The sequence below is a fragment of the Ailuropoda melanoleuca genome, chromosome 1 (assembly GCF_002007445.2).
Source record: "Ailuropoda melanoleuca isolate Jingjing chromosome 1, ASM200744v2, whole genome shotgun sequence".
Classification (NCBI taxonomy): Eukaryota; Metazoa; Chordata; class Mammalia; order Carnivora; family Ursidae; genus Ailuropoda; species Ailuropoda melanoleuca.
In genome coordinates this window covers 180830845-180856548 of record NC_048218.1, presented here as the reverse complement: position 1 = coordinate 180856548, position 25704 = coordinate 180830845, and the positions used below count along the sequence as shown (strand labels likewise).

At 39.9% G+C, this 25704-nt stretch overlaps 1 protein-coding gene and 1 pseudogene across 1 annotated transcript in view; both read left to right on the top strand.

Annotated features, from left to right (window-relative positions):
- CTTNBP2 (cortactin binding protein 2) overlaps positions 1–11667 on the top strand; it is a 145369-nt gene extending 133702 nt beyond the window's left edge. Inside the window, exons 18-23 of the mRNA XM_019797705.2 lie at positions 1023–1228; positions 1913–2089; positions 4303–4366; positions 5703–5835; positions 6809–6907; positions 10774–11667. Of these exons, the coding sequence (XP_019653264.1) occupies positions 1023–1228; positions 1913–2089; positions 4303–4366; positions 5703–5835; positions 6809–6907; positions 10774–10974 (880 nt within the window). The 3' untranslated portion in view covers positions 10975–11667. The remainder of the gene's footprint in view (positions 1–1022; positions 1229–1912; positions 2090–4302; positions 4367–5702; positions 5836–6808; positions 6908–10773) is intronic.
- A 9102-nt stretch (positions 11668–20769) lies between these two features.
- LOC100478472 lies at positions 20770–21094 on the top strand (annotated as a pseudogene).
- The last annotated feature ends 4610 nt before the right edge of the window (positions 21095–25704 follow it).

The window sequence follows — 25704 nt, the reverse complement described above, 5'->3', positions numbered from 1 at the left end:
ACAGAACACCAGATGTTGTCTATCTTCCCCTATTATACTTTTTTTTTCTCTTGAATTACATATCAGACATTAATACAGAAGCTTAAAATACAGATACTTGCTATCTGCATAAAAGTTTTAACAGTCTTGAAGGGCTTACACCAATATCTAACAACTTTGAAAACTTCATTATACTGGGAGATGTGGTTTAGCTTCTACAACCTTGAAACAAGCGTTGTTGTTTTTTTAAATGTTGCAACAAAGGAATTTTAATTGCTATTGGATGCCCCGAACTTGGGTAAGGTCCCACTGCTACAGCTGTTACTACAGAGAGTCCATCTGGGGAGACAGCTGGTGACCCCATCCCTGCTCTGCAGAGCTAAGCCCACCCACGTGCAGACACTGAGCCTTTGCCTTGGGGTGGACAGATTTAATTTGCCACTGAGCACAAGATCTACCCCAATTTCAGAAATATTAAAATGTATCTTATTAAGGACATAAGGCAAATAAGTTTAAGCTATTTAGACATCGATTTCCAGGAAATCTTTTTTCTACACGTCCACCTGTAAATTTGCTTTTCTTTTCATGTATTTTATTTATGCATTCATTCAACACACCCTTAAGCACTGATTCCTGCTCTCAATGATCTTAGAAGGTAAAAGGAAAGAGACATGTAAACACTTTCATTTGCAAAACATGGTGTTTTTGAGGTGAAGTCAAACATCTTTTATATTGGGTAATTTTTTTTAAGATTTTATTTATTTGAAAGGTCACAAGCAAGGGGAGCAGCAGAGGGAGAGGGAAAGGAAGAAGCAGATTCCTCCCCTGAGCAGGGAGCCCGATGCGGGGCTTGATCCCCAGACCCTGGGCTCATGACCCGAGCCAAAGGCACCCCAGTTTCACTTGTTTCAAAACTACCTAGGAAAGTTAGCATATCTGCAGAAACACTTAAATGTTTTTTCCATGTTCTTCAAACCCATCCTTTGTGGTGCGGTGCGTGATTTGTGACTGGGCCTCATTGCCAACCGCCCTTTTCTTGCAAGGTGGATGGCTAAGCTGTGGAATGCTGTCATTGCACCCAGAGTTCAAGAAGCAATATTGTCAAGAGCATCTGTGAGAAGACAGCCGGGCCTGGGGCTGCCGAATGCTAGAAACCACCCCAGCCAAGGACAGCAGGCCGTGGTTAAAGCTGCTCTCAGCATCTTGCTCAATAAAGCCGTGCTGCATGGCTGCCCCCTCCAGAGAGCAGGTAATGCGGGTGGTTGCGGGGAGGGAGGGGAGGAGATTCACTCTTACATAATACTTGTTTGACTTCATTATAAGGGAGCTCTTTTTTTCCCTCTTCGTAAGTAAAGAAATTATCTCGACCTTAATGTACATTTCACACCATTGTCCCAGGACTCTTTTTTAAAAAATTTTTCTTTCCTAAAATTTTTTTAATTTGAATTCAATTGACATATAACGTATTATTAGTTTGAGGTAGAGCTCAGTGATTCATCAGTCTTATATAACACCCAGTGCTCAGTACATCAAGTGCCCTTCTTAATGTCCACCCCCCAGTTACCCCATCCCATCCCCCTTCCTCCCTGCCCTCCAGCAACCCTCAGTTAGTTTCCTGTGATTAAGAGTCTCTGATGGTTTGTCTCCTCTGATTTCACATTTTTTCCTCTCTTCTCCTATGATCCCGTTTCCTTTCTTAAATTCCGCACAGGAGTTAGATCTTATGAGAACTCTCTTTTTAAATTATTGGCTCAGTAATTCCAGATCTCCAAGTAAAATTTGCTGGGTCACAACATCCCTGCTTGGGTATTAAGCACAGCCATGATTCTGAAGAGTATTTCTTGGAGAATTGCAATTGTTAATATTTTACTTGACTGTGAAACTGTATGATCACTGCCTTCTTTTTGGCAAAACATGATTTGTGTTCTTTCAGAGCTGGACCAGCACACAGCTGATTTCAAAGGAGGAGGTTTCCCTTTATCTATAGTCTCCAGTTACAACAAAAAAAAGGGAGAGAGTGGTGCCTGGAGAAAAGTGAGCACCAGTCCTCGCAAGAAGTCCGGCCGCTTCTCTCCACCCTCCTGGAGTAAGCCCGGCCTGAGCGAGGAAGGTAAGTGAGGCGGCCGTGCTGCCTGTAGGACTGTGGGCACTCATGCTCTGCTTTCCGAGTGCAAATGTACTTTTACTTTTTTCACTGTGCATTCAACAAAGTTGAGTTTTTCAATGCGTATTTTCACAGAATGAACAGGGGGTAGTAGCTCTATTTCCGAAAATATTTGCCAGCCCCGTACCTAGGAAATAATCGCTTGTGGCATCCATCTTAAATCTATGTAATATAACAATTGTACTTTGGCATAGTTTTCTCCTTTTCTGTGTCATCTCTGAGCCAACCTTAAATTTTTTAAAGTATGTATAGAGATACATGTGATACCAGTTTAAAGCCTTCATGAGTGAATCAGTTTTACACATTTCTTTTTCCTTTATTGTGTCAGGTTCTATTCTACACCCTTGAAAGAGAACAAACAGAAAAATCCCTGCCCTCTTAGGGTTCACGTTCTCATAAATTATAAAACAAATTCAATATAATGGAACATCCTCTATAAAAAAAGGAATATGTTACATAAGTTTTCATTTGAGCAAGATAAACACATTTATCTCTGGTGTTAGACCTATTCGTTTTGGGTTTGATAGGGTAATCAGTAATTATACGAATTGTCTCCCTAAAGGAAATCCTTTTCAGTCTTAACTCAAATACGATGTTCCAACCTCATATGCATTGTGCATTTCTCATAGATATAAATTTGGATTTTTAGGAGCCCCTCCCACCCCCAACATATTCTGTTATGTATGATTTCATGCCAACTTTACAGCAATCGAGTTGCTAAAAAAGAATATGCCTAAAATCTTGAAACATGAAAGATTGCTTTTGTTCATTAATGTGTTTTCATACTTAAAAATCAACTAAATACAGGCTTAATATTAATACATGCTAGAGTTTTGTAATTACCCCACCAAGTGGGTCTGTAAACTGACTTTTTTAACGATTGAATGTAAAGTCACAGAGTTTACTTATACTTTAAGGTGATTGCTATGTATACTATGATATATTCTAACAGCCTGCCATTACTTCCCAGAGTTAGAGTGTTTGATTCAGGGAGTAAAGTCATTAGACGTCAGCCCCCTTCTATGACGTAGAGACTACTGGAGTGACCTCTGCAGCAGGGACTGGACCTTCCACTTGTTTATCCCTATATGTAGGGCAAAAGAGCTCTAAGATGAGGATTATCTTCTCCATTTCCAAGTAACAAAACTGAGGTTTAGAACCTTCGGCTGTCTGTCCCTATCACCTCTCCTGGAAACACGGGGAGCTACAATCCATGTTTTTGTTTCTTGAGAGTCCAATGCTGTTTACCTCCATCTGTGCCACTCTAAGCCCATGGTATGTGGAATAATCCATAGGCACTCATATAATGGGACACCCACCCAGGCTCTTCACTGTCATTTCCAAGTTCTTTACAATTTCTGTAGGGTTTAAGACCAGCCCCTGGTCTCAAACTCAGAAAACTATTATGTAAAATATGAAAAAGTTAAATTATTGAATATAAATATAAAATCATTTATAATTTTAGTTTTAGAACTATTTGATATATCAAATATTATACTCTTAGAAACATGAAACCATACTCAAGATCAATAAAATTGTATATAACCAGGATATTTCATTTTTTATAATGGTAATTTTTTTTTCTCAATTCCATTGGATATTACAATGTTTGGGTTGATATTGGTTCTTTTGATGCCATTGTTTATCAAAATAGAAACCCCTTTGCATTCTACACATGTAACTATGGGCGATCATGAATTTGGTAAAGACACAGCCTCTTTTTCTCCTGACCTAAAATAGAAAAGCTAAGATGTCAGGTCACAGGCTTCAGGGATCAAGCCCAAGCATACATGTTAATTAGGAAAATCTGCTAGTCACCCTTTCTGACCATGACAACAAGAGTATGGGCAAAGAAACTAGTGTAGAGATTGTCTCTGATGATCTCTTCATGAGGATGTATTAAATTCAACTTTTCAAAATCATTCTTTAGAGATAATTTGTGCTAGCAACATTCACACTATTTTAGAAGAGGGGCCGTTTATAAAAGCAGTGGCCATGCAGGAAGCTCCATCCAGAGCCACTGCCCTGAGGAGAAACTTCTCAAGAGATGGATTCAATCCAAAAACAGTATCAAAAATCAGAGTCCAAAGTCTGTTTCTTTTAAATACAGAGTTCAAGATGCACAGGGACAATGATTGATTACATTTTTCTTTAAACAGGTATCAAAATTAAAGCTATATCTCAGCTGAATTATAACAGGAATGCTTCTCTGTCAAAACAAAAGTAAGTTTGTACATCTATAATGCTATTAATATATTTTAAAAAGCGGTCATTCAAATGCTAGTATTAAACTGAAATCTAATGAATGAATGTGTAATGGTAGGAAGATTTTCCCTTGTAGGTTCTTTGGTCTAATAATCAAATGGACATAAGACAGATGACCAGGAGAAAAATGAATTTAATTGCCTATGTCTGGGAGCCCCAAAGATAGGAGACTCAAGGCCAAGTCAGGCAGTTGAGAGTTACGCTGCCATCCCGAACTAAGGAATGATACCAATCTGTCAGGCCTTGAAGCCCCAGACCCCTGTATTTCAGATAAAAAACTTAGCACTGCTGGTAGCTCTTTCTAAATTCTTCTAGGTACTTAAGGGTGAGGTAAGTTTTCCTTGAGTCAGCTGGGCCTTGATTGACTTCAGATCAAAATAAACCACATGCCAAAGTGACATATTTTGGGATAGCATACTCTCCCCTTCACATGAAATCTAAAAAAAAATGTTCTTTAAGCTTAATATGACAACATTAAGCGTTTTTTGCTTGTAGTTTGTTGAAAAGGTTAGAAATACTAATAGCTTCATTTTTTATCAAACTTAATCATTAATGCATCCGACAAAGATATAAAAGTTCACAAATGCAGGATTTTATCATAAACAGGCTTTACAGGACTGATGTTTTAAAATGAAACTTGCTTTTAGGTGCTATATGTTTAACGTGATCGTTTTATTTTCTTATGTTGCACCTAGGGAATTATTTCAGCTTACAAATTTCGAGGTACAAAGGATGATTTGGTTAATCACAGAATAGGAATGTTTGTAAAGAGAGAGAAGATGGATAAAGGAAACCACAACACATGCTTCTTTCTGCCATGCGCATGGCTGAATCCATTATATACAGCAGCCTATGTAATTCCCCCAGTAACTAGAATATAGATAACCCAGAAACTGAAGTGTTAAGGAAAAAAAAAAAAAAAAAAAAAAAAGAAAAAAAATATATGACCCATGGCCGCCATGTTGTTAAGAAGTAGAACCAAGGTTGAAATTTATATTTGTTGCAGAGAATCAATCACACTGCCCCCTGCTTTCCCAGTGTTCTGTGTCTTAGTTTCATCTAGGCTTGGAGAAAGGGAAGAAAAGGGGACTGGTATGTTCTAAACCAAGTAGATTTCTCTGTGAGTAAAATTTTGAGTGGGAGTTGCCAAGATCCTATGCGTGAATTGTGCCATCAAATGACATTTCAGACTCTTTTTAAAGGATGTTGAAAAACTCTTTTCTTACCCCACACCAAATCCTCAAAACTGGATTACAGTTCCCACGTTGAAAAACTTTTCTGAACTTCGTTTTAGGTCTTTAGAGAATGATCTATCATTGACATTGAATTTGGAACAAAGACTATCTCTGAGTTCAGATGACGAAGCAGACCTTGTCAGGGAACTTCAGAGTATGTGCTCCAGCAAATCTGAGTCTGACATAAGCAAGGTAAGCAGGACAAAGGGGGGAGGACATTGATGGGCTCCCCCCACCAGGAAAGAGATTTCCTTAGAGCCACATCCTAACACACATTCCCTGAAAGACATTCCTGATTGAATATATGGTGAATGCTCCAAACCAAACACTCCTTACCTTGCTTAGAAAAGCCCTTTCTTCCGAAGTATCTTTTATATAATAAAGGAGTTCTATTAAGGCAGCCTGCTTTTCATAACTCCTCTGAAAGGCCTGAGGTTAAAATTGCAAGTTGATTCCATCACAGCACAAATCATAGCAACGCATTCAGGCAGCACTGCTTCCCCAGGCTTTCTTCCTTTTCGTTTTTCTAATGTTGGTATACAAGTCACTTGTCAATACGTCACAGCAGACTCATGTTACAGGCAGAGGAACAGCCACAGCCTCCCTTAACAGCAAGAAAATTTGGCCTGTGTGATGCATATAGTCATAGCCTTTAAGCTGTGAAAATTGAGATCCAAATATAGGAATCAGTGACCCAAAATCTCAAAGGCGGTGTCAACAGCATCAAGTCCAACTTGTTCTGGCACTCTGTCAGCTGCCGCTAATTGAACCAGACTTCCTTGCTAAATGCCTTTCACTTGAAAGGGAGGATAAGAAGGTAGTTATAAGTGCAAGTTCCACCAAAAGGCTCCTAACTCCTACATCTGAACAACCCAGTCTTTGGGCCAAAGTCGGACTGACAGTCTGATTTAACCTTGCTGGAAATGAGCTGAAATACTTACAATTTTGCCAAGACAGATTTTTTTTTTTAAGGGAAGAGGGTCTACTTCTCATGCATTTTCTGGCAGTTTCACTTAAAGGCTTTGAGTCTTTGTCGTGCACAGTACAAGCCTTGAGGGTGTGTCCACAGAGCTCTGAGGGTCAGAGGAAAAGGTAACATTGCGGCCAATTTCGATAGTGACTTTAAGGTGTGTACCTGTGACTCGATCAGTGCTCTGTTTTTCAGATTGCTGATTCCAGGGATGATTTAAGGAGGTTTGATAGTTCAGGAAACAACCCTGCCTTTTCAGCAACTGTTAATCCGAGAATGCCAGTGTCACCGAAGGTAAGTGCCCCTTTCCCTGCAAAAGGAGACGAAAAAGGATTGCTGTGGAATGGACTTCCTGAATCTTCTTTCAGTGTGAATCACAGAATTCTTTTTCAACCACAGTTGTGAAAAGGGAATAATGGTAAGTGTGTTCAGTAGTTAATTTAACGTTAGAGAGATCACTGTTTAGATAATGCTTTTCTATGTCATTCTTTCAAGCTATTATGTGTCAGAAGTAGATAGAGTGTAACTTCTGTCTCGGTTCTTCTAGTTTAGAATGTATTCATTTGAGAACCTTTACGATTTCCTGCATTTTAGAATTTCAGCAGGCTAAATAATGTAAAGCTCTATCACACCTGAAAAAAAAAAAAAAAGGTCCTTTTTAGGGACACCTAGGTAGCTCAGTCGTTTAAATGGCTGCCTTCAACTCAGGTCGTAATTCCAGGGTCCTGGGATTGAGCCCCACATTGGGCTCAGCAGGGAGCCTGCTTCTCCCTGCTGCTCCCCCTGTTTGTGCTCTGTCAAATAAATGAAAATCTTTAAAAAGAAAAAGAAACTGAACTAAAAAGGATTTTTTTTTAACTTGCCATAACAGCATTGGTTTCAGTGAGATACTTTCCTTCAAAAACAAGTCAGAATGGCAAGTGGCAGAGCCAGGATTTCAATAGACTTCATTAACTTCTCAAAATAACTTCTATTATTGGTTAATAAATGGTACTCCTGGGTGAACAAAAACAATAAAACTACTTCTTACCCAGTAGTTGTTCTGTGAGAGTGCAGATTTCCCAGAGGCATTTAGTGAGAGGGGGGTTGTTCACCAAGTCACGTGGAGTGTGGTTCACATCCTGTTCTCCTCCCCTCCCTCAGTGGCTTACGAAGACCTGGCAGGGGGAGGTGGGTGCAGAGGGGAGGATTATAAATTATTCATCATCTGCTCACCACTGCCCCTGCTCTCCCACTGCTTCATGAGCTTCTAGTCCCAATTCGTTCCACGGGAGCTGTAGGTTCTGGGGGAAGAAGGTGGGAAGCATTGGCAAGGCTGAGGTCCCAAATAAAATACGTAACATGATGATCTGTGAAGAAGAGCATGACCTTTCTGGCTCACGCCATCGTCAAGGCTGCCTCACCCATCCCCTCCCCAACTGGGAACTGCTTAGAAAGCACAGCAAAAACATAATTTAGAGAGCATGTAAGGGACAATGACCTAAGGAGGGGACGTGGAGTCCCTCTTGAGAATTTGGTCAGGAGTTATCCCTCCTGAACACATTCCTTGGGTCTCCAGGATCACTCTTTAGGGTTCCTTGTAGATAGAACAGTCAGGCCACGAAGGTCTAGGAAGAACCACCATGAACCACTATTTCTCCAGGGCCCAGTCACTTTCCTATATAAAGATGTTGACGGCTAGTGACCAGCTGCCATTGTTTAAATGTTTTGTACTCCTGTTTCTCTGGCTCAGGATCTTACTGGTTGCCACAATAAGGTACTGTCCACAAAGGGAGTAGCAGTACTGAGAGTGGGACATGCTCAGGACAGCTTTGTTTTAAAAGAGACGTTTAAAAACGTGTGTCCTTTTATACCCTCGGGGCTCTTACAAAAGAATTATGGGGACAGCTGCCTGCGCTCACTCTTCGCCCACTGAACACAGGTGGAGGGGCTGCCCCGCAAGGGCGAGGAGGTGTTTTTCTCAGAACTGCCAGCAGAGGGCGAAGTAACACATTTGACAGGCTGCTGAAAGCCTGGCAGGCTCATTGCTTTTCTATCCTTCATATACGCTCAGCTAGCATTTCTTGGTTAGATGCCCGGGTTCTTCTGTTATCAGGCAGTAATTCTTTTTAAAGTAAGAGCTCCTGGCTTAGTTGAAATCACTTTCAACAATCACCATTTGTCACAGCAGAACTCTACTGCTCTGACGGTAAGGGGATGTAGTGGGGTGTATTCATCGGGTGGCTGGTTAGCCTCATAAATTAGAAACAAATGCACACATTTAAATCACTAATACAACAGACACTGATATGTTTTCTCATGAAAACCAAATGACTCCTCTGAAAGCAAACGATTTTATCTTTGCATAATGAAATCCCCGTGAGGATTGTGTTTTTAAACCCCACTGCCCAGATCTTGCTCCCCCGCCCCCACCCCAGAGGTTCTGATGGAGCTGGTCTGAGGTGCAATCTGGACTTGGAGGTTTTTAAAAAAAAACTCCCCGGCCATGCTGATGTGCAGCTGGTGCTCTAAGACGCTTGATCTGGGGTCCTCCCTGCTGTCCAGCCCCTTTGTTTCTAACTGTATCTATCTGTAGAGGGGGTCATACACCTTTCCGTAACTTACGTGTACATGTGATGCACTGTTTCCACACCTTCCTGTCTTCACGCTTTCTCCCCTGGCCACAGCCTCTACCTCCTCCCCCGACTCCCCATCTAGAGAGCGGGGATGGTAGGGGCCTCCTAGCTTCCAGCAGTGAGTCAGTAGAGTCAAAGGAACGAATTGCTCTAGTTTAACAATATTACTTTAGGCCCAGCACCTTTCTATACAACCTCGTGGTTTTCTTTGAGCTTAATATGTACCACACTGATAATCTTACTTAATAGAACTTTTGGGTTGTAGCCCTGAACGCATTAAACACCCTGAACTCTCCTAGCCCCAGGCTCTTGTACTTCTTAGCCTTACGGAAAACACCTCAAAACCTGTGCATCAGTCACTGGCCCTGTTCTTACCCTCCCAGCCTTAACGGTCTGGGGTCCTCGGTAAGGCAGAGCACCCCTCCTGTTCCAGCCTCACACCTCAACACCCCAAGCATAGGTTTAGCTCCAGGGGAAGCTTCTTGTTACTCCATTTCCTGTCTCAGCCCATAAAGATACAACCCACACCCCCCTCCCCGATGCAGACGATGGTGTGGACCAGCAAAGAACACCACGTATCACCTTTTCTCTACCATCTAGCTGTTATCTTTATCACAATATGCCATTTCTTCTCATTATGATGCATGTGTTGAATTTCCTGGTGTTTTAGACTGAATTACAAGTTGGGATTCGTTTTACTAGGCCCAGGGCTAAGTCCCATTTTACAAATATAAGAAGATACCAAGGAGAATTCAACTTCCAGTGGAGTCCACACAGTTACTTTCCTTTAAAACCTGCATTAACTATTTATTTGCCAATTAAATTCTAGTTTTACATTTTAAATCTGTTGCATTACTGTTCAGCTGCATTAAAAGAGAGACTAAGTATCTACTGCTTGAGAGGCAGGGGGCTCACAGAGGAGACCTTCCTTCATTTTCACTGGTGGAATTTTAGACACTCTAAGGGCAAACACCTTGAGTGCAAGTTGGGAGCCCAAGGTCTGGCCCTGCGTCCTCACTCTGAGACTGGGAACAAATCTCGTCGCCTGTCCAGCTCTGCGGCTGCACGGGAGCCTTAACTCACTAGAGATGTTAGGGCACGGATGTTCTCTGCTCTGGGGTCGACACCTAGAACCATGGCTGAGCATTTAATGTTTAGTTTCCAGGAAAGCAGAAAAGTGAGGTGACTCACCCCGGGTGATGGAGCTACTTCTGGTGTGGCTCCGCACACACATTGCAGTCCTGACGAACCCAGCTGGGTGCTGTCTTCGGGGCCAGGATGTCGAGAAGCTCGCAGACTCTGGCATTCGATGGACGGAGTCTTGTGAGGCCACGAAGGGTCGAAATGAAAATCAGGCGTTGGGTCTGGAGGAAGTTAATCATTCAGCCTCTCCTCTCTGTTGTCCGCTGTTTGGTGTTGCAGGAGAACCGTGTGGAGGGAGCAGCTCCTTCATGCTGGCGCAGAGAGCAGAAAAGTCAGGGCTGTTATGAGCTATTGGCAGCCAGGTCCGAAGTGACCCGCTCCTTCTGTTCTGCTCTGTTACAGGTCAGTCCTCTCAGCAGCCATCAACCGACCGAATGCAGCAACAGTCAATCAAAGATTGAGTTGGGTGTTTCAAGAGTTAAATCTTTCCTTCCTGTTCCTAGAAGTAAGGTCACCCAGTGTTCCCAGAACACCAAAAGAAGCAGCAGCAGCAGTAATACAAGGCAAATAGAAATAAACAACAACTCAAAAGAAGAGATTTGAAACTTCCACAAAAAACGAACAAGTAGAAAAACCAAACAAATAGGCCTGCCTACAACAGTCTCACTCTTAACTTCTGTATATTTAACACAGAAACCAAGGACAAGATGTAAATACCTTTAAATGAAGGCAATGTTTTTACTGTAATATAAAGTATGAGTGCGGGACCACTATTCAATTTTTTTTTTTGTAAAGAATGTATTTATAACCAACATTTTGTTGCTTTTTTTTTCCCCCCCAATTCTATAGGATTGAACTTCAATACCAGGAGGTGATGCCAACTTTTCAAGTAGTTTTATAATAGAAATATTGTAATAGTTTTAATCAACATGTTCAGGGGTATTAGAACTGTCAGTGTACTGTACATCTGTATATATGTATATATGTATATTTCAGAAAGTCCATGAACCATATTGCGTAAAGTGTACAACATTGGCTTTTAAATAGAGATCATAACTTGATGTTCACTTGAATGACTAGAATGGGGCAATAACAAATCATTTCTAAACAGTTACTTTCCATTAAAAGCCATATTAAGTATTTTGCCTGTTAAATTCTAGTTTTACATTTAAATCTTTTAATGGTTACATTGCTGATTGGTTGCATTCTGTATATTTATGCTTATGAGTTTGCATTATAACTCCTACAAAATATGAAATTATATAACGCAATAAAAGTGTTATCTTTCTTACAAAAGTTTTGTACCTAAGTGAATATAAAACTGCAAATGCTTCAATAAATTAATTTAGAGTTAACTCCCTCTTCTAGTAGCACAACTGATAAAAGGTGATAATATTTTCTGGAAGTGTTTCTTCAAAAACTAATGAAATTACATATACAACTCAAAGTTAAAATGCTTTGACATCAATAAAATATTGAATTTGTGACATAATTTTGCTGGAGTTTCTATCTATCGCTCTTAGTAGTTCATCTATGCAACAGAGATTTGTGTCCAATTATAAAATGTGTTCTCCCTATTGGTATTTCACTAGCTGTTCACAGAAAGGCCCATCCCTGTTAGAAGGTGTTAAATAAAACATTTAAAACATTTAAGTGGAGGTCTAAGAATTAGGTGTTCAGTGAACAGAACATCTTTTTTCTGTCATAAATACCCCCCAAAAGGTATGATTTTACACAAAGAATTATTTACTTGTCTAAGAGTATTATAAGCCCTCTCTTGGCCAGAATGGTTATTTACATTGAAGTACACACATGTACACTGATAACTATATTAAACTTGATAAAAATATCAGCAAGTATCTTAGTGGGTGATTAAGATTATGCCACAAGGGATGAATCAGAGATCTTTCTAGCAGGGAAGAACTCGATTCCAACACGGGTCGGCCTTCTGCCTGGGCTTCATCTGGACAAGGTGAATCCTGGGGGTGCTCAGCTCTGACCTCTGCACAGGGAAGCGGGTGGGAGGATGGGGAGCTAGAGGAAGGGACAGAGAGAGGGTGGGTGGAAGAAAGAGGCCAGGGGAACTAGTCTTAGGCTCCAACACAGTAACTCCTTTGAACTGGACTCAAATTCTTACTGCCCTGGTGACATTTGATAACTACTCTCAAGTGCTTTCACAAAGACACTGAAGAGTTCTCTCAAAATCAGAGGCCAATATACCTAGATTGAGGTGGCTCTGATGTGTTTCCTCCAGTTTACGTACACCTGCTTAGATTATACTCATTTTGAATTACTAAGCATTGTGTTTTAGCTGCTTTTCTGAAGCTAAAGATCCCATTAGAGTACTCAAGCACCAGAGAAAACAACCAAATTTGAAACAGATTAAGATGGATTACAGTGACTGATCCATACAGCTTTGATTTGTCTGTAACATTCAGCATGTACACTTTTTCTAATTGGACGGCAGACTGCCAGATGTCTAAAGAAGGCATTTAGATTGGGGTCTTTCAAAATACAAGTAGAGATCCAATGGATCATTCTATCAATTTAGTGAGTCACACCAGCAATTTTTAAAAAGTAGAATGGATATTCAAATTGGCAAAGAAGTCAAACTCTCTCTCTTCACAGATCACATGATACTTTATGTGGAAAACCCAAAAGACTCCACCCCCAAATTACTAGAAGTCATACAGCAGTTCAGTAATGTGGCAGGATACAAAAATCAATGCACAGAAATCAGTTGCATTTCTATACATGAACAATGAGACTAAAGAAAGAGAAATCAGGGAATCCATTCCATTTACAATAGCACCAAAAACTGTAAGATGTCTTGGAATAAACCTAACCAAACAGGTAAAGGATCTATACTCTAAAAACTACAGAACACTGATGAAAAACATTGAAGAAGACACAAAAAGAGGGAAAAATATTCCATGCTCATGAATCGGAAGAATAAACATAGTTAAAATGTCTATGCTACCCAGAGCAACCTACACTTTCAATGCCATCCTGATCAAAATACCAATGCCGTTTTTCGAAGTGCTGGAACAAACAATCTTAAAATTCATGTGGAACCAGAAAAGTCCTCGAATCACCAAGGAAATGTTGAAAAAGAAAAACAAGGTTGGGGGCATCACGTTGCCTGAGTTCAAGCTATACTACAAAGCTGTGATCACCAAGACAGCATGGCACTGGCACAAAAACAGACACACAGATCAATGGAACAGAACAGAGACTCCAGAAAGGGACCCTCAATGCTATGGTCAACTAATCTTCGACAAAGCAGTAATAAACATCCAATGGAAAAAAGTCTCTTCAATAAATGGTGCTGGGAAAATTGGAAAGCTATATACAGAAGAAACTTGACCATTCTCTCACGCCATACACAAAGATAAACTCTAGAAAGACCTCGATGCAGGACAGGAATCCATCAAAATCGTAGAGGAGAACATAGGCAGTAACCTCTTCGACACTGGCCACAGCAACTTCTTTCATGACATGTCTCCAAAGGCAAGGGAAACAAAAGCAAAAGTGAACTTTTGGAACTTCATCAAGACAAAAATCTTCTGCACAGCAAAGGAAACAGTCAACAAAACAGTCAACCCATGGAATGGGAGAAGATATTTGCAAATGACACTACAGATAAAGGGCTGGTATCCAAGAACCATAAAGAACTTCTCAAATGCAGCACCCAAAAAAACAATCAAATCAAAAAATGAGCAGAAGATATGAACAGACACTTTTCCAATGAAGACATGCAAATGGCTAACAGACACATGAAAAAATGTTCAACATCATTAACCATCAGGGAAATTCAAATCAAAACCACATTGAGATACCACCTTACGCCTGTTAGAATGGCAAAAATTGAGAAGGCAAGAAACAAGTGTTGGAGAGGATGTGGAGAAAGGGGAACCCTCTTACACCGTTGATGGGAATGAAAAGTTGGTACTGCCACTTTGGAAAACAGTATGGAGGCTCCTCAAAAAGCTAAAAATAGAGCTACCCTATGACCCAGCAATTGCAGTACTGGGTATTTACCCCAAAGATACAGATGTAGTGAAAAGAAGGGCCATATCCACCCCAATGTTTATAGCAGCAATGTCCACATTAGCCAAAACGTGGAAGGAGCCGAGATGCCCTTCAACAGACGAATGGATAAAGATGTGGTCCATATGTACAATAGACTATTACTCAGCCATCAGAAACGATGAATACCCACCATTTGCATCAACATGGATGGAACTGGAGGAGATTATGCTAAGTGAAATAAGTCAAGCAGAGAAAGACAATTATCATATGGTTTCATTTATTTGTGGAACATAAGGAACAGCAAAGAGGTCGTTAGGAGAAGGAAGAGAAAAAGGAGGGGGGGGGAACAGAGGGGGAGACGAACCATGAAAAACTATGGACTCTGGGAAACAAACTGGGGGTTTTAGAGGGGAGGGGGTGGGGGGATGGGCTAGCCTGGTGATGGAGGGCATGTATTGCATGGAGCGCTGGGTGTTATACACAAACAATGAATCATGGAACACTACATCAAAAATTAATGATGTGCTGTATGGTGACTAACATATAATAGTTAAAAAATTTAAAAAATACGTAAAAGTAGAATGGAAAGTATCAGTACCTCATAGTGTCCATCAATCAAAGTAAAAACACTCCAGGACACAGCAAGAGGAAACAGACCCAGGAGATTTTTAATTTATCAGAGCTTCAGTCTTATGGGCAGGCTTCTATCTGAAAACACACCCAAGGGCTGACTGTAAACCCTTCCTGAGACCTTGGAGGGTCTCATGCTTCACGCTCTCACTCCACTGCACCCCGGAACACCAACACCACACATTTTGCATCTGGTGCTCTGGTGTCTGTGGCTGCAGTCCAGAAGACACTGCTTGATCACCAGGCTCTGGAATCCAGGAGTCTGGTATTCTCGGTTCCCCGGGACTGTAACAATTGAAGAGACAGTTCTTGGCAGGCTACTACTCCCAAGGCACAGCATGGAGAGCAGAGTAGAACATATCCCCAGCCTTTCTGAGAAGTCTACTTACCAGTCCTAGAGCTCTAGCCTCAGGGGAAGGTCTCAAGAGTGGCACATACCTAGGGACTACATAGCTGCTCTCAGGGAGTGCAGATCAGGGGACACCACCTTTGTGTTCTTCTGTCTCTCCACCTCATCAGTTCCTCGCAGAAAGAAACCTGTACACTTCTCTGAAGTCCCACTTTCAGCAACTGCTTCCCAGGGACGACTCCTGATCACCTGGCCCTGGGAACCAGCAGGGCTTACGTTTGTGGTCTCACAGGACCTTTATACAGGGGGAGGATCCCCCAGGATCCCACGAATCCCCCAAGACTTGCATACTTTAACAGCTGTTGCCTGAAGGTCTGGCCTCCAGTCAGCCTAAATACAGGTGCTGACTGAAATCCCCCTCTGGGACACTCACTGGTCTTCGAACACTTTTCAACTACTGGGAGCTATTAAAAATTATACAGGCTGCTTGCACAATCACAAAGGTGTGAGAGTCAACCAAGAGCTACGGCAGAGAGTTGAACCATAAGGTTTATCTTCTACATAAGACCAACTCTTCAAGAGTGGGAGATGTGGCTGTTTCATTTAACTCGTAGAAACCACAGTAAAGATAAAGAAACAGAGGAATATGTTTCAAAAGAATAAGACAACACCTCAGAAAGTGAAGGAGACCAGCACCATTACACCAGCCTTACAAGAAATGTGAAAGGGTCTTCCATAAGCTGAAACAAAAGGATGCTAATTAACAACAGGGAAATACATAAAAATATAAATCTCACTGGTAAAGGAAACTATACAGTAAAGGTAGTGCATTAATCACTTATAAAACAAATATGAGGTTAAGAGATAAAAGTAATAAAAATAACTAAATATAATATTAGTTTGGGATACACAAGATAAAAAGGTATGAAGTGTGGCATCAGAAACAAAATGTGAGTGAAAGACTGAAAATATAGAGCATTAGAATGTGTTCAAACTTGAAGTTTTTATCAACTTAAAATAGACTGTCACTAAAATAAGTTGTGTAAGTTTCATGGTAATCACCAAGCAAACACCTATAGTTGATGTGCAAAAGATGGTAAGAAATGAATCTAAACATATCACTAAAGAAAGTCATTAATTCAGAGAGGAAAAGAACAGAAGAAAAAAGAAACAGGGACTATAAAACAGCTGGAAAACAATTAACAAGATGGCAATAGGTACATACCTATCAATAATTTCTTTAAATATAAATGGACTACATTCCCCACTCAAAAGACAATGAATGGATTAAAAAAAAAAAAAAAAGACCCAGCTATATGCTGCCCACAAGAAACTCGATTTAGACATAAGGCCACACACTGAAAGTGACAGAATGGAAAAAGATATCCCATGAAAATGAAGCCAAACGAAAGTAGCTATATTTGTATCAGGCAAAATACTTTAAAACAGAGACCAATAATAAAGAAGGGCATCACATATTGATAAAGGGGTCAATCCAACAAGAGGATACAACATTTGTAAATAATTATGCACCCATGATAGGAATACCTAAATACACAAAGCAAATATTAACAGACCTAAAGGGAAAAATAGAAGAGCAATGCATTAATAGTAGGGGACTTGAATGTACTACTTACATTCCTAGATAGATCATCCAGGCAGACAATAAAGAAACACTGGCTTTAAACAACACTTTCAACCAGATGAACCTAACAAATACATAAAGAACATTCTACCCAAAAGTACCAGAACACATATTCTTCTAAAGTGCACCTGGACAGTCTCCAGGGTAGATCATGTATTAGGCCACAAAGCAAGTCTTAACAAATTGAAGATTGAGATCATATCAAGCAACTTTTCTGACCACAAGGATAGGAAACGAGAAATCAATTACTAGGAGAAAACTGAAAAAAATTCACAAATATGTGGAGAGTAAACAACATGGGTAGTTTAGTCTGAACAACCCATGGGTCAATGAAGAAATCAAAAGCAAAATAAAAAAATACCTTGAGGCAAATGAGAAGAGAAATACAGCACACCAAAATGCGTGGGGTGCAGCAAAAGCAGTTTTTGTTTTTTTAAGATTTTATTTATTTATTTGTCAGAGAGACAGAGATGCACACACACAAGCAGGGGGAGCAGCAGGCAGAGGGAGAAGCAGGCTCCCTGCTGAGCAAGGAGCCCAATGCAGGACTCAATCCCAGGACCCTGGGATCATGACCTGAGCCAAAGGCAGATGCTTAACTGACTGAGCCACCCAGGTGTCCCAACAAAAGCAGTTCTAAGAGGGAAGTTCATAAGAATAAATGCCGTGGCACCTGGGTGGCTCAGTCGTTAAGCGTCTGCCTTCGGCTCAGGTCATGATTCCAGGGTTCTGGGATCGAGCCCCGTATCAGGCTCCCTGCTCAGCAGGAAGCCTGCTTCTTCCTCTCCCACTCCCCCTGCTTGTGTTCCCTCTCTCGCTGTCTGTCAAATTAATAAATAAAATCTTAAAAAAAAAAAGGAATAAATGCCTACCTCAAGAAACTATAGAAAAAAGAACGAAGCCCAAAATTAGTACGAGGAAGGAAATAAAGAGCAGAAATAAATGCAAGAGAGACTAAAAAGACAATTGAAAACATTAAACCAAGAGCTGCTTCTTTGAAAAGATAAAACTGACAAAACTTCAGCTAGATGCACACTAAAAAAGAGGGGGGAGGCTCATATAAAATTAGAAATGAAAGAGCAGACATTACAGCTAATGCCACAGAAATACAAAGGATCATAAGAGATTACTATGAACAATTATATGCCAACAAATTGAACAACAAAGAAGAAATGATTAAATTTGTAGAACCACACCGTTCAAGACTGAATCATAAAGAAAACAGAAAATCTGAACAGACTGATTACTGCTAAGGAGATTGAATGAATAATTTTAAAACTCCCTACTTACAAAAGTTTAGAACAAGACAGCCCCACTGGTGAATTCTACCAAACAATAAATAATTAATACCAATACTTAAATTTTTCCAAAAAATAGACAAGCAGCGAACACTTCCAAACTCATTTTACATAGTCAGCATTACCCTGATACCAAAACCAGACAAGGACACCACAAGGAAAGAAAGTACAGGCCACTATTTCTGATGGACATAGATGCAAAAATCCTCAACAAAATATCAGCAAACCAAATTTAACAATACATTAAAAATGTCATATACCATGATCATGTGGAGTTTATTTCAGAGATGCAAGGATGGTTCAACATCTACAAATCAATAAATGTGACAGACCACATAGATAAAATCCAGGACAAAAATCATATAATCATCTCAATAGATACAGAAAAGCATTTGACAAAATTCAACATTCATTTATGATAAAAACTTTCAATAATTTGGGTATAGAAGGAGCATACCTCACATAATAAGGGCCATCAATGACAAGTCCAGACGCCAATATCATCCTCAATGGTAAAAAGCTTTTCCTCTAAGATCAGAAACAAAATAAAGATGCCCACTTTCTCCATGTTTATTCAACACAGTATCAGAAGTCCTAGCCAGAGCACTCAGGCAAGAAAAAGAAATAAAAAGTATCCAAATTGGAAAGGAAATAAAACTGTCACTATTTAGACGACATGGTACTATATAAAAAACCCTGAAGGCTCCACCAAAAACTTGTTAGAACTAATCACCAATTTCAATAAAGTTAGAGTACAAAATATATATATAAATTGTTTTGTTTCTATACATAAATAACAAACTATCTGAAATCAATTATGAAACCAATCTAATTTATAATTGCATCAAAGATAACGACACACCTAAGGATAAATTTAACCTGAAAAACCTGTACATGGAGTTACAGCTATATATAGTTGTCTGTAGTTATAAGACATTGATGAAAGAAATGAAAGCCGACACAAATGAATGGAAAGACATTCTACGCTCATGGATTGGAGGAACTGCTATTGTTAAAATGTCCATACAACCCAAAGCAATCCAGATTCAACGTAATTCCTTTCAAAAGTCCTGTGGCATTTTGTGCAGAAATAGAACAAACGACCCTAAAGTTTGTACGGAGCCACAGAAGATACTGAATAGCCAAAGCGATCTTGACAAAGAACAACAAAGCTGGAGGCATCATGTTCGCTGATTTCAAACTATATTATAAAGCTATAGTAATCAAAACAACATAGAACAACAGAAAGAACAGAGCCCAGAAATGAACCCATACATAAACAATTACTTCATGACAAAGGAGCTAAGAACATACAATGGGAAAAGGATAGACTTCAATAAATGGTGGGGAAAACTGGACAGCCACAAGCAAAAGAATGAAACTGGACCACTATCTCATACCATATACAAAATTTACCTCAGATGGATTAAGCACTTAAATGTAAGACATGAAACCATAAAACTCCTAGAAGAAAACAGGTGGTAAGCTCCTTGGCATTGGTCTCGTGATTTTTTGGATCTGACACCAAAACCAACAAAGGCAAAAATAAACAGGTGGGGGCGCCTGAGCGGCTCAATCAGCTGGGGGCCAACTCTTGATTTTGGCTGAGGTCATGATCTCAGGGTCCTGAGGTCAAGACCTGCATCAGTCTCTGTGCTCAGTGGGGAGTTTGCTTCTCTCTCTCCCTCTCCCTCTGCCCCTCCCCCTGCTTGCACATGAATGTGCAGGCTCTTTCTAAAATAAATAAATCTTTAAATAAAATAAACAGGTGGGACTGCATCCAACTAAAAAGCTTCTGCACAAAGGTAACCATCATCAAAATGAAAAGGTAACCTATTGAATGGGAAAAATATTTACAAAATATATATCTGATAAGGGAATTAAGATAAAAAATATATAAAGGATTCATAGGACTTATTAAAACAATCTGATTAAAAAATAGGCAGAAAATCTGAATAGACATTTTTCTAAAGACGACATGTAGATGGCCAACAGGTACATGAAAAGGTACTCAACATCACTAATCACCAAGGAAATGCAAATTAAAACCACAGTGAGGCATCATCTTAGACCAGTTAGAAAGGCTAGTATCAAAAAGACAAGAAATAACAAGCACTGGCAAAGATGTAAAGAAAAGAGAACCCTTGTGTACTATTGGTGAAAATGCAAACTGGTCCAGCCACTACAGAAAACAGTATGGAGGTTCCTTGAAAAAATTCAAAATAGAATAACCATACAATCCAGCAATCCCGCTTCTGGTGATTTACCCAAAGAAAATAAAAACACTAACTCAAAAAGTTATCTGTACCTCCATGCTCACTGCAGGATTATTTACAAGAATTAAGATCTGGATCCATCGCCTCCACCTTCTGTCCCACACTGGTTGTGGGCACCAGGGTCCCATGTTCCATCACTGGGAGGCCCTTGTGGTGCGGGAGGCTGCAATGTCAGGCCCCAGTGGGGACTTGGGCATGCCAGTGGAGGCAGGCAATGACAGTGAGGACGTCGGCTTCAGAGAAGCAGAATCTGTGCCCTCAACTCCATATTGGACCAGATCAGCTCCTGTCTAGACCAGCTGGAGGAGGACAACCACGTCCACACCCACCTCTAGTTGCTGCTTGAGTACACCAGTAAACACACCTTGTGTTCTAGCAGCAGTTCGGGGAGGCCCCTAGTGATGCCAATCCCCAGACTCTGAAAGCTGCCAACCAGCCTCAACCCTGCCTCCCTGGGCGAGGCTCCAGCCTGGGTACTCACCACCCAGCTTAGATACCTTCTCCAGGGCTGGCCTACAGGTTGCCTGGGGTGTCTGCCTGCCTAGGCCACCCTTTGGATCTTCCTGGGCATGGCCGGGCCAGCTCCAACCACCTAGCATCCCTTCCTGGGGTCAGGTGTGGACCTGTCTGCCTGCCCAACTGTGGGACACTTGCCACTCTACCCAGGCCTGGAGCTTTCACATGCAACAGGGCTCCAATAACAATAACAACAACAACAACAAAAAAGACCAACAACTAAGATATGGAAACAACTTAAGTGTTCATCAGTGGATGAATGGATAAAGAAAATGTGTATATGTACAGTGGACTTATTAAGTTATAAAAAGAAGGAAATACTGCTATCTGAGATAAGATGGATGAAACTTGAGGGCATTATGCTAAGTGAAGTAAGGCAGACAGGGAAAGAAATACTGTGTGATCTCATGAATATGTGAAATCTAAAAAAATCAAGCTTATACACACAGAACAAGTTTTTGGTTGCCAGAAGCAGGAGTTGGGGGCTGGGTACAAACTTCCAGTAAGATATGTAAGTTCTGGATATGTAATGCATAGCATGGTGACTATAGTTAAGAATACTATATTGCACACTTCAAAGTTGCTGAGAGTAGATATTAAAAGTTCTTGTCACACACACAAAATTTTTTACGATATGAGGTGATGGATGTGTTAATTAAACTTACTGTGGTAATCATTTTGTGATACATGTATCCTAAATCATTGTGTTGCATACCTTAAACTTATACAATATTATATGTCAATTACATCTCAATAAAACTGGAGAAAATCAATAAAATTCAGCATATTTACCACATATAGAAAGAAATCACAGGATCATCTCAATAGATGCAGAAAAGTAGTGATAAAACGCAATATTCATATATGACAAATCCTCTCAGCAAACTACAAATAGAGGGGAACTATCAACCTGATAAAGGACAGCTAGGAAAAACCTATAAGCAGCATCATATCTAATGGGGAAAGAGTTATGCATTCCCCTAAAATCAGGAGAAGGCAAGGACACACACTCTCACCATTTTTATTAAAAATAGGCCTACACAAAAAAATAAAGGTCTACATACTGGGATAGAAAACGTTAAACTGTTATTACTTGCAGATGACAGATGATATACACAAAAAATCCCAAGGAATACACAAATGTGTTACTGCATCTAATAAGTGAATTTAGTAAGGTCCAGGATATAAGATCGGTATACAAAACGAATTGCATTTTTATATTCTACCACTAAACAATTAGAAAACAATGTCGTTTGCCATAGCATCAAATACATGAACTATTTAGGAATATATATAACAAGTGCAATACCTGAATAATACGAGATATTGCTGACAAATTAAACAAGACCTAAATAAATGTAGAGATACAGCATATTAGTGGCAGGAAGATTTAATACTGACTACTGAGTCAATTTTTGCCAAATCTACAGATTTAAAGCAACCCTAACAAAAATCCCAGCAGGATTATTTTTTTTTTTAAAGAAATTAAATACTCTCTTAACCACATGGCTTCCCTTTTAATCCAGAAAGTTTTGGTGTATCTGCTTGGCTCTGAACTGGAAACAGTCCATAGATATTCAAGTAACTCTCACTTACAGCTGAATTCTATGATGACGACCCAGTGATTTGGGACATTTTTTTCTCTTGAGGAGGAGAAAAGAGACTGATCAAATTCATTGAATTTCTGGGCCTCTCTGTCGTCAAGGGGCCTAAACAACCAGCATTCTATTTTCTTCCTGACAAATCCTTCAAGGGCTATTTAAGTCCAAATATAATAATATTTTCACTAAAATATTTTTTTAAAGCAAAAGCAGCACGAGTCGGTTTGGTCAAACCAGTTTGCTGTTCACACATTTCCGACAATTTACCCTGGAATTTTCAAGAATGTCCTTGTTAGTAATGAAATAGGAACTAGTGAAATATATTGCATCTGTGTGGGGTAATTTGAGAGGTGAGACAGGATGTTCCTGCCCTTTTCTTCCTTGTTTCTGAATCGTCTTATTAAATGTGATATATTGTGGTATTTTGTACTACAATAAATAGAGCACAGAAACCGAAATAAAACTCCCTGTTCTGCCCTTGAGTGACCTGTGTCACTGGCCTTGTGACACTTAACTTTTCTAGGCCTAGGTTTTTTATTTGAAATTAAAGTACCTCCTAACTTCAAAATCTTTTCTTCTATGATCATCAAGTACCTCAAATTGTCTCAGAAGAGCTTTTTTAAAATTTTCAGCTGCTCACTGAGGGATGGATTCGGAATCCCTACATTTAACTAGAAAGAAGTCATCAGATAGGATAAAGGAAATGGGGTCCTTAGCGTCAAGTGATGCCCCGGGTGCGCGGGGTGAGGTAGGGAGCAGTGACAACACACTGGAACAGGAAGCGAATAAGGAGCAACAAAGCTGAGGAAAAGGGACCAAAGGCTAGAAAACTGGGTAAGACAACTTAGAAACACAGGCTGAAGAGACATTTCATCCAGATAATCCTAGCTGAGTCCAGAACTTTGAGGAGAAAAAACCACGTTGCTCCAAATATTTAACATCAAACAAACAGTACTGTTAGCTACTTGAAGGCAAAGGCCATTCATACCTCACTAATTTCTTCTTACCTCCAATATCTACTAGTCGATAACAACTACTACAGCGACGCCTGGGTGGCTTAGTTGGTTAAGCGTCTGCCTTTGGCTCAGGTCATGATCTCAGGGTCTCGCACTGGGCTCCTTGCTTAGCCAGGAGCTTGCTTCTCCCTCTGCCTGCTGCTCCCCCTGCTTGTGCATGCATGTGCTCTGACAAATAAAATCTTTAAAAAAAAATAAATAACAACTACAATGGCCTTGTAGTAGTTGTTAAAATCAAGGACAGAGACCAGTCTTGAAGGTTCCTTGAGCAGAAAAAACTGGTTTAGTCATGTAGGCAAAGCTTAATTTAGCTTCTTTTGTAAGACTAGCTTGACCTTGATAATTTCTTGCTTGTGCCTCTGGAAATGCTAAGCAAAACTTGAACTGTTTCCCAAGGCTGATATGAAGTAACCACTGAACATTTTAAAATTGTAACCAATCACAGTGAAGAATAAACAGTCACTGCTTTCTCCCTATATAAGCTGATTTATAACAGTATACCACTAAGCCTCATTCTATTGAAATACTCCTGGCTTGCAAATTGTCTTTTTGGTGTATGCATGGTAAATTTCTACTAATCATTACTTCATGGGTTCATTGGTTTTACTTTGGTTATTTTGAACCTTTGACATAGCATTATAATAGATATATAGATGTTTGGCAAGAACCTGATAAAAATATGATGATGATGTCCTTGCTTAACCAGAAACCCCAGTTCAAGTTCCTCTCAAGTAGAGCTGTAGAAAGTTCCCACGTTCACCACCACACCACCACCTCCATAATAGGTATCTACATTTTTTTTTTCATTTAGGATTTTAGAATTCCTGGAGTCACTGAAAGGAATGAATTGATAATATCAGTACAAAAACCAAAGAAAAAGAACTGGCACTGTGGAAAGTGAACACAATGAGCTTGCACACACACTGTCCATCCAGGTTCCTGATCACCCAGATAAATCCTCTTGCAATGGCCTTTCTCGCTGGCTACTGACCAGCACCCACATAATGTTTTCTTTCTTGAACTATGTTCCCTAATGATCCCCTAGTTTTTTGACCTTTGGGGTTCCTCAAACCCTTCTTTGGTATTCCTTTCCTACTTGCATCATTTCCTGCCCACCGAAGTCCTTTTCCCTTGTAGAAGAGAAGTTTTAGTTTATTTCACAGAAACTTCTTGGCCCATTATAACTTCAAAAGCTTAAAGTGTCCATCAAACCAGAGGGAAAAAAAAGAAAAGATTAGTTATCTCCTAAATTTGATAATGTTTATCAAAATATTTTTATGTGAGATCCTGTGTTAAGTGTTATCTCATGAATTATCCCATTTAATATATTGATAAATAGTATCATATAGTGTTATGAGTTTGGCCTCATGAACAGACTTGGGTTTGAGTAATGGCTACTCCATTTACTAGCTGAGAATGACCTTGGGGGAAATTACTTAAGTCTCTGACTCCAAGTCCCTTACCTGAATAATGGTGATAATATTAGTATCTACATTCCATAGAGTTGTTACAAAGATCAAAGAAATTAATGAAATATAAGTACCACTGAGAACCTCTTATATGGTCAACACATGAGAAAGCGCAGTCTCTAAATTCTAAGCAAATGCAGATCAGCCAACAAAAGCCTGTGGTCAAACAGATACAATTTTAGTTAAATGAATAAAATTTTAAGTTATTAAACTTTAAAGCTCAAGAGAGAACAAGGGATTCATGAGAACCTGAGAGAGTTTTCATGGAGGACCTTGATTAATCCTTTGAACAATTAATCAAGTCTCTAGGGCAGGTACTGAAAAATTAAAAAGCTGAACTAGATGATTTTGAAGGTTTTTCCCAATGTGGGTCCACCCGACTCTGTGACTCAAGGTTGTGATTTAAGGTTTTTGGTGTCCTTGAGGGTGGACATGGAGGACAGAAAAAAAGCTGCTGTGGTGATTTTAGATTTTTTAATCCTATTTTTCTATTTACACATC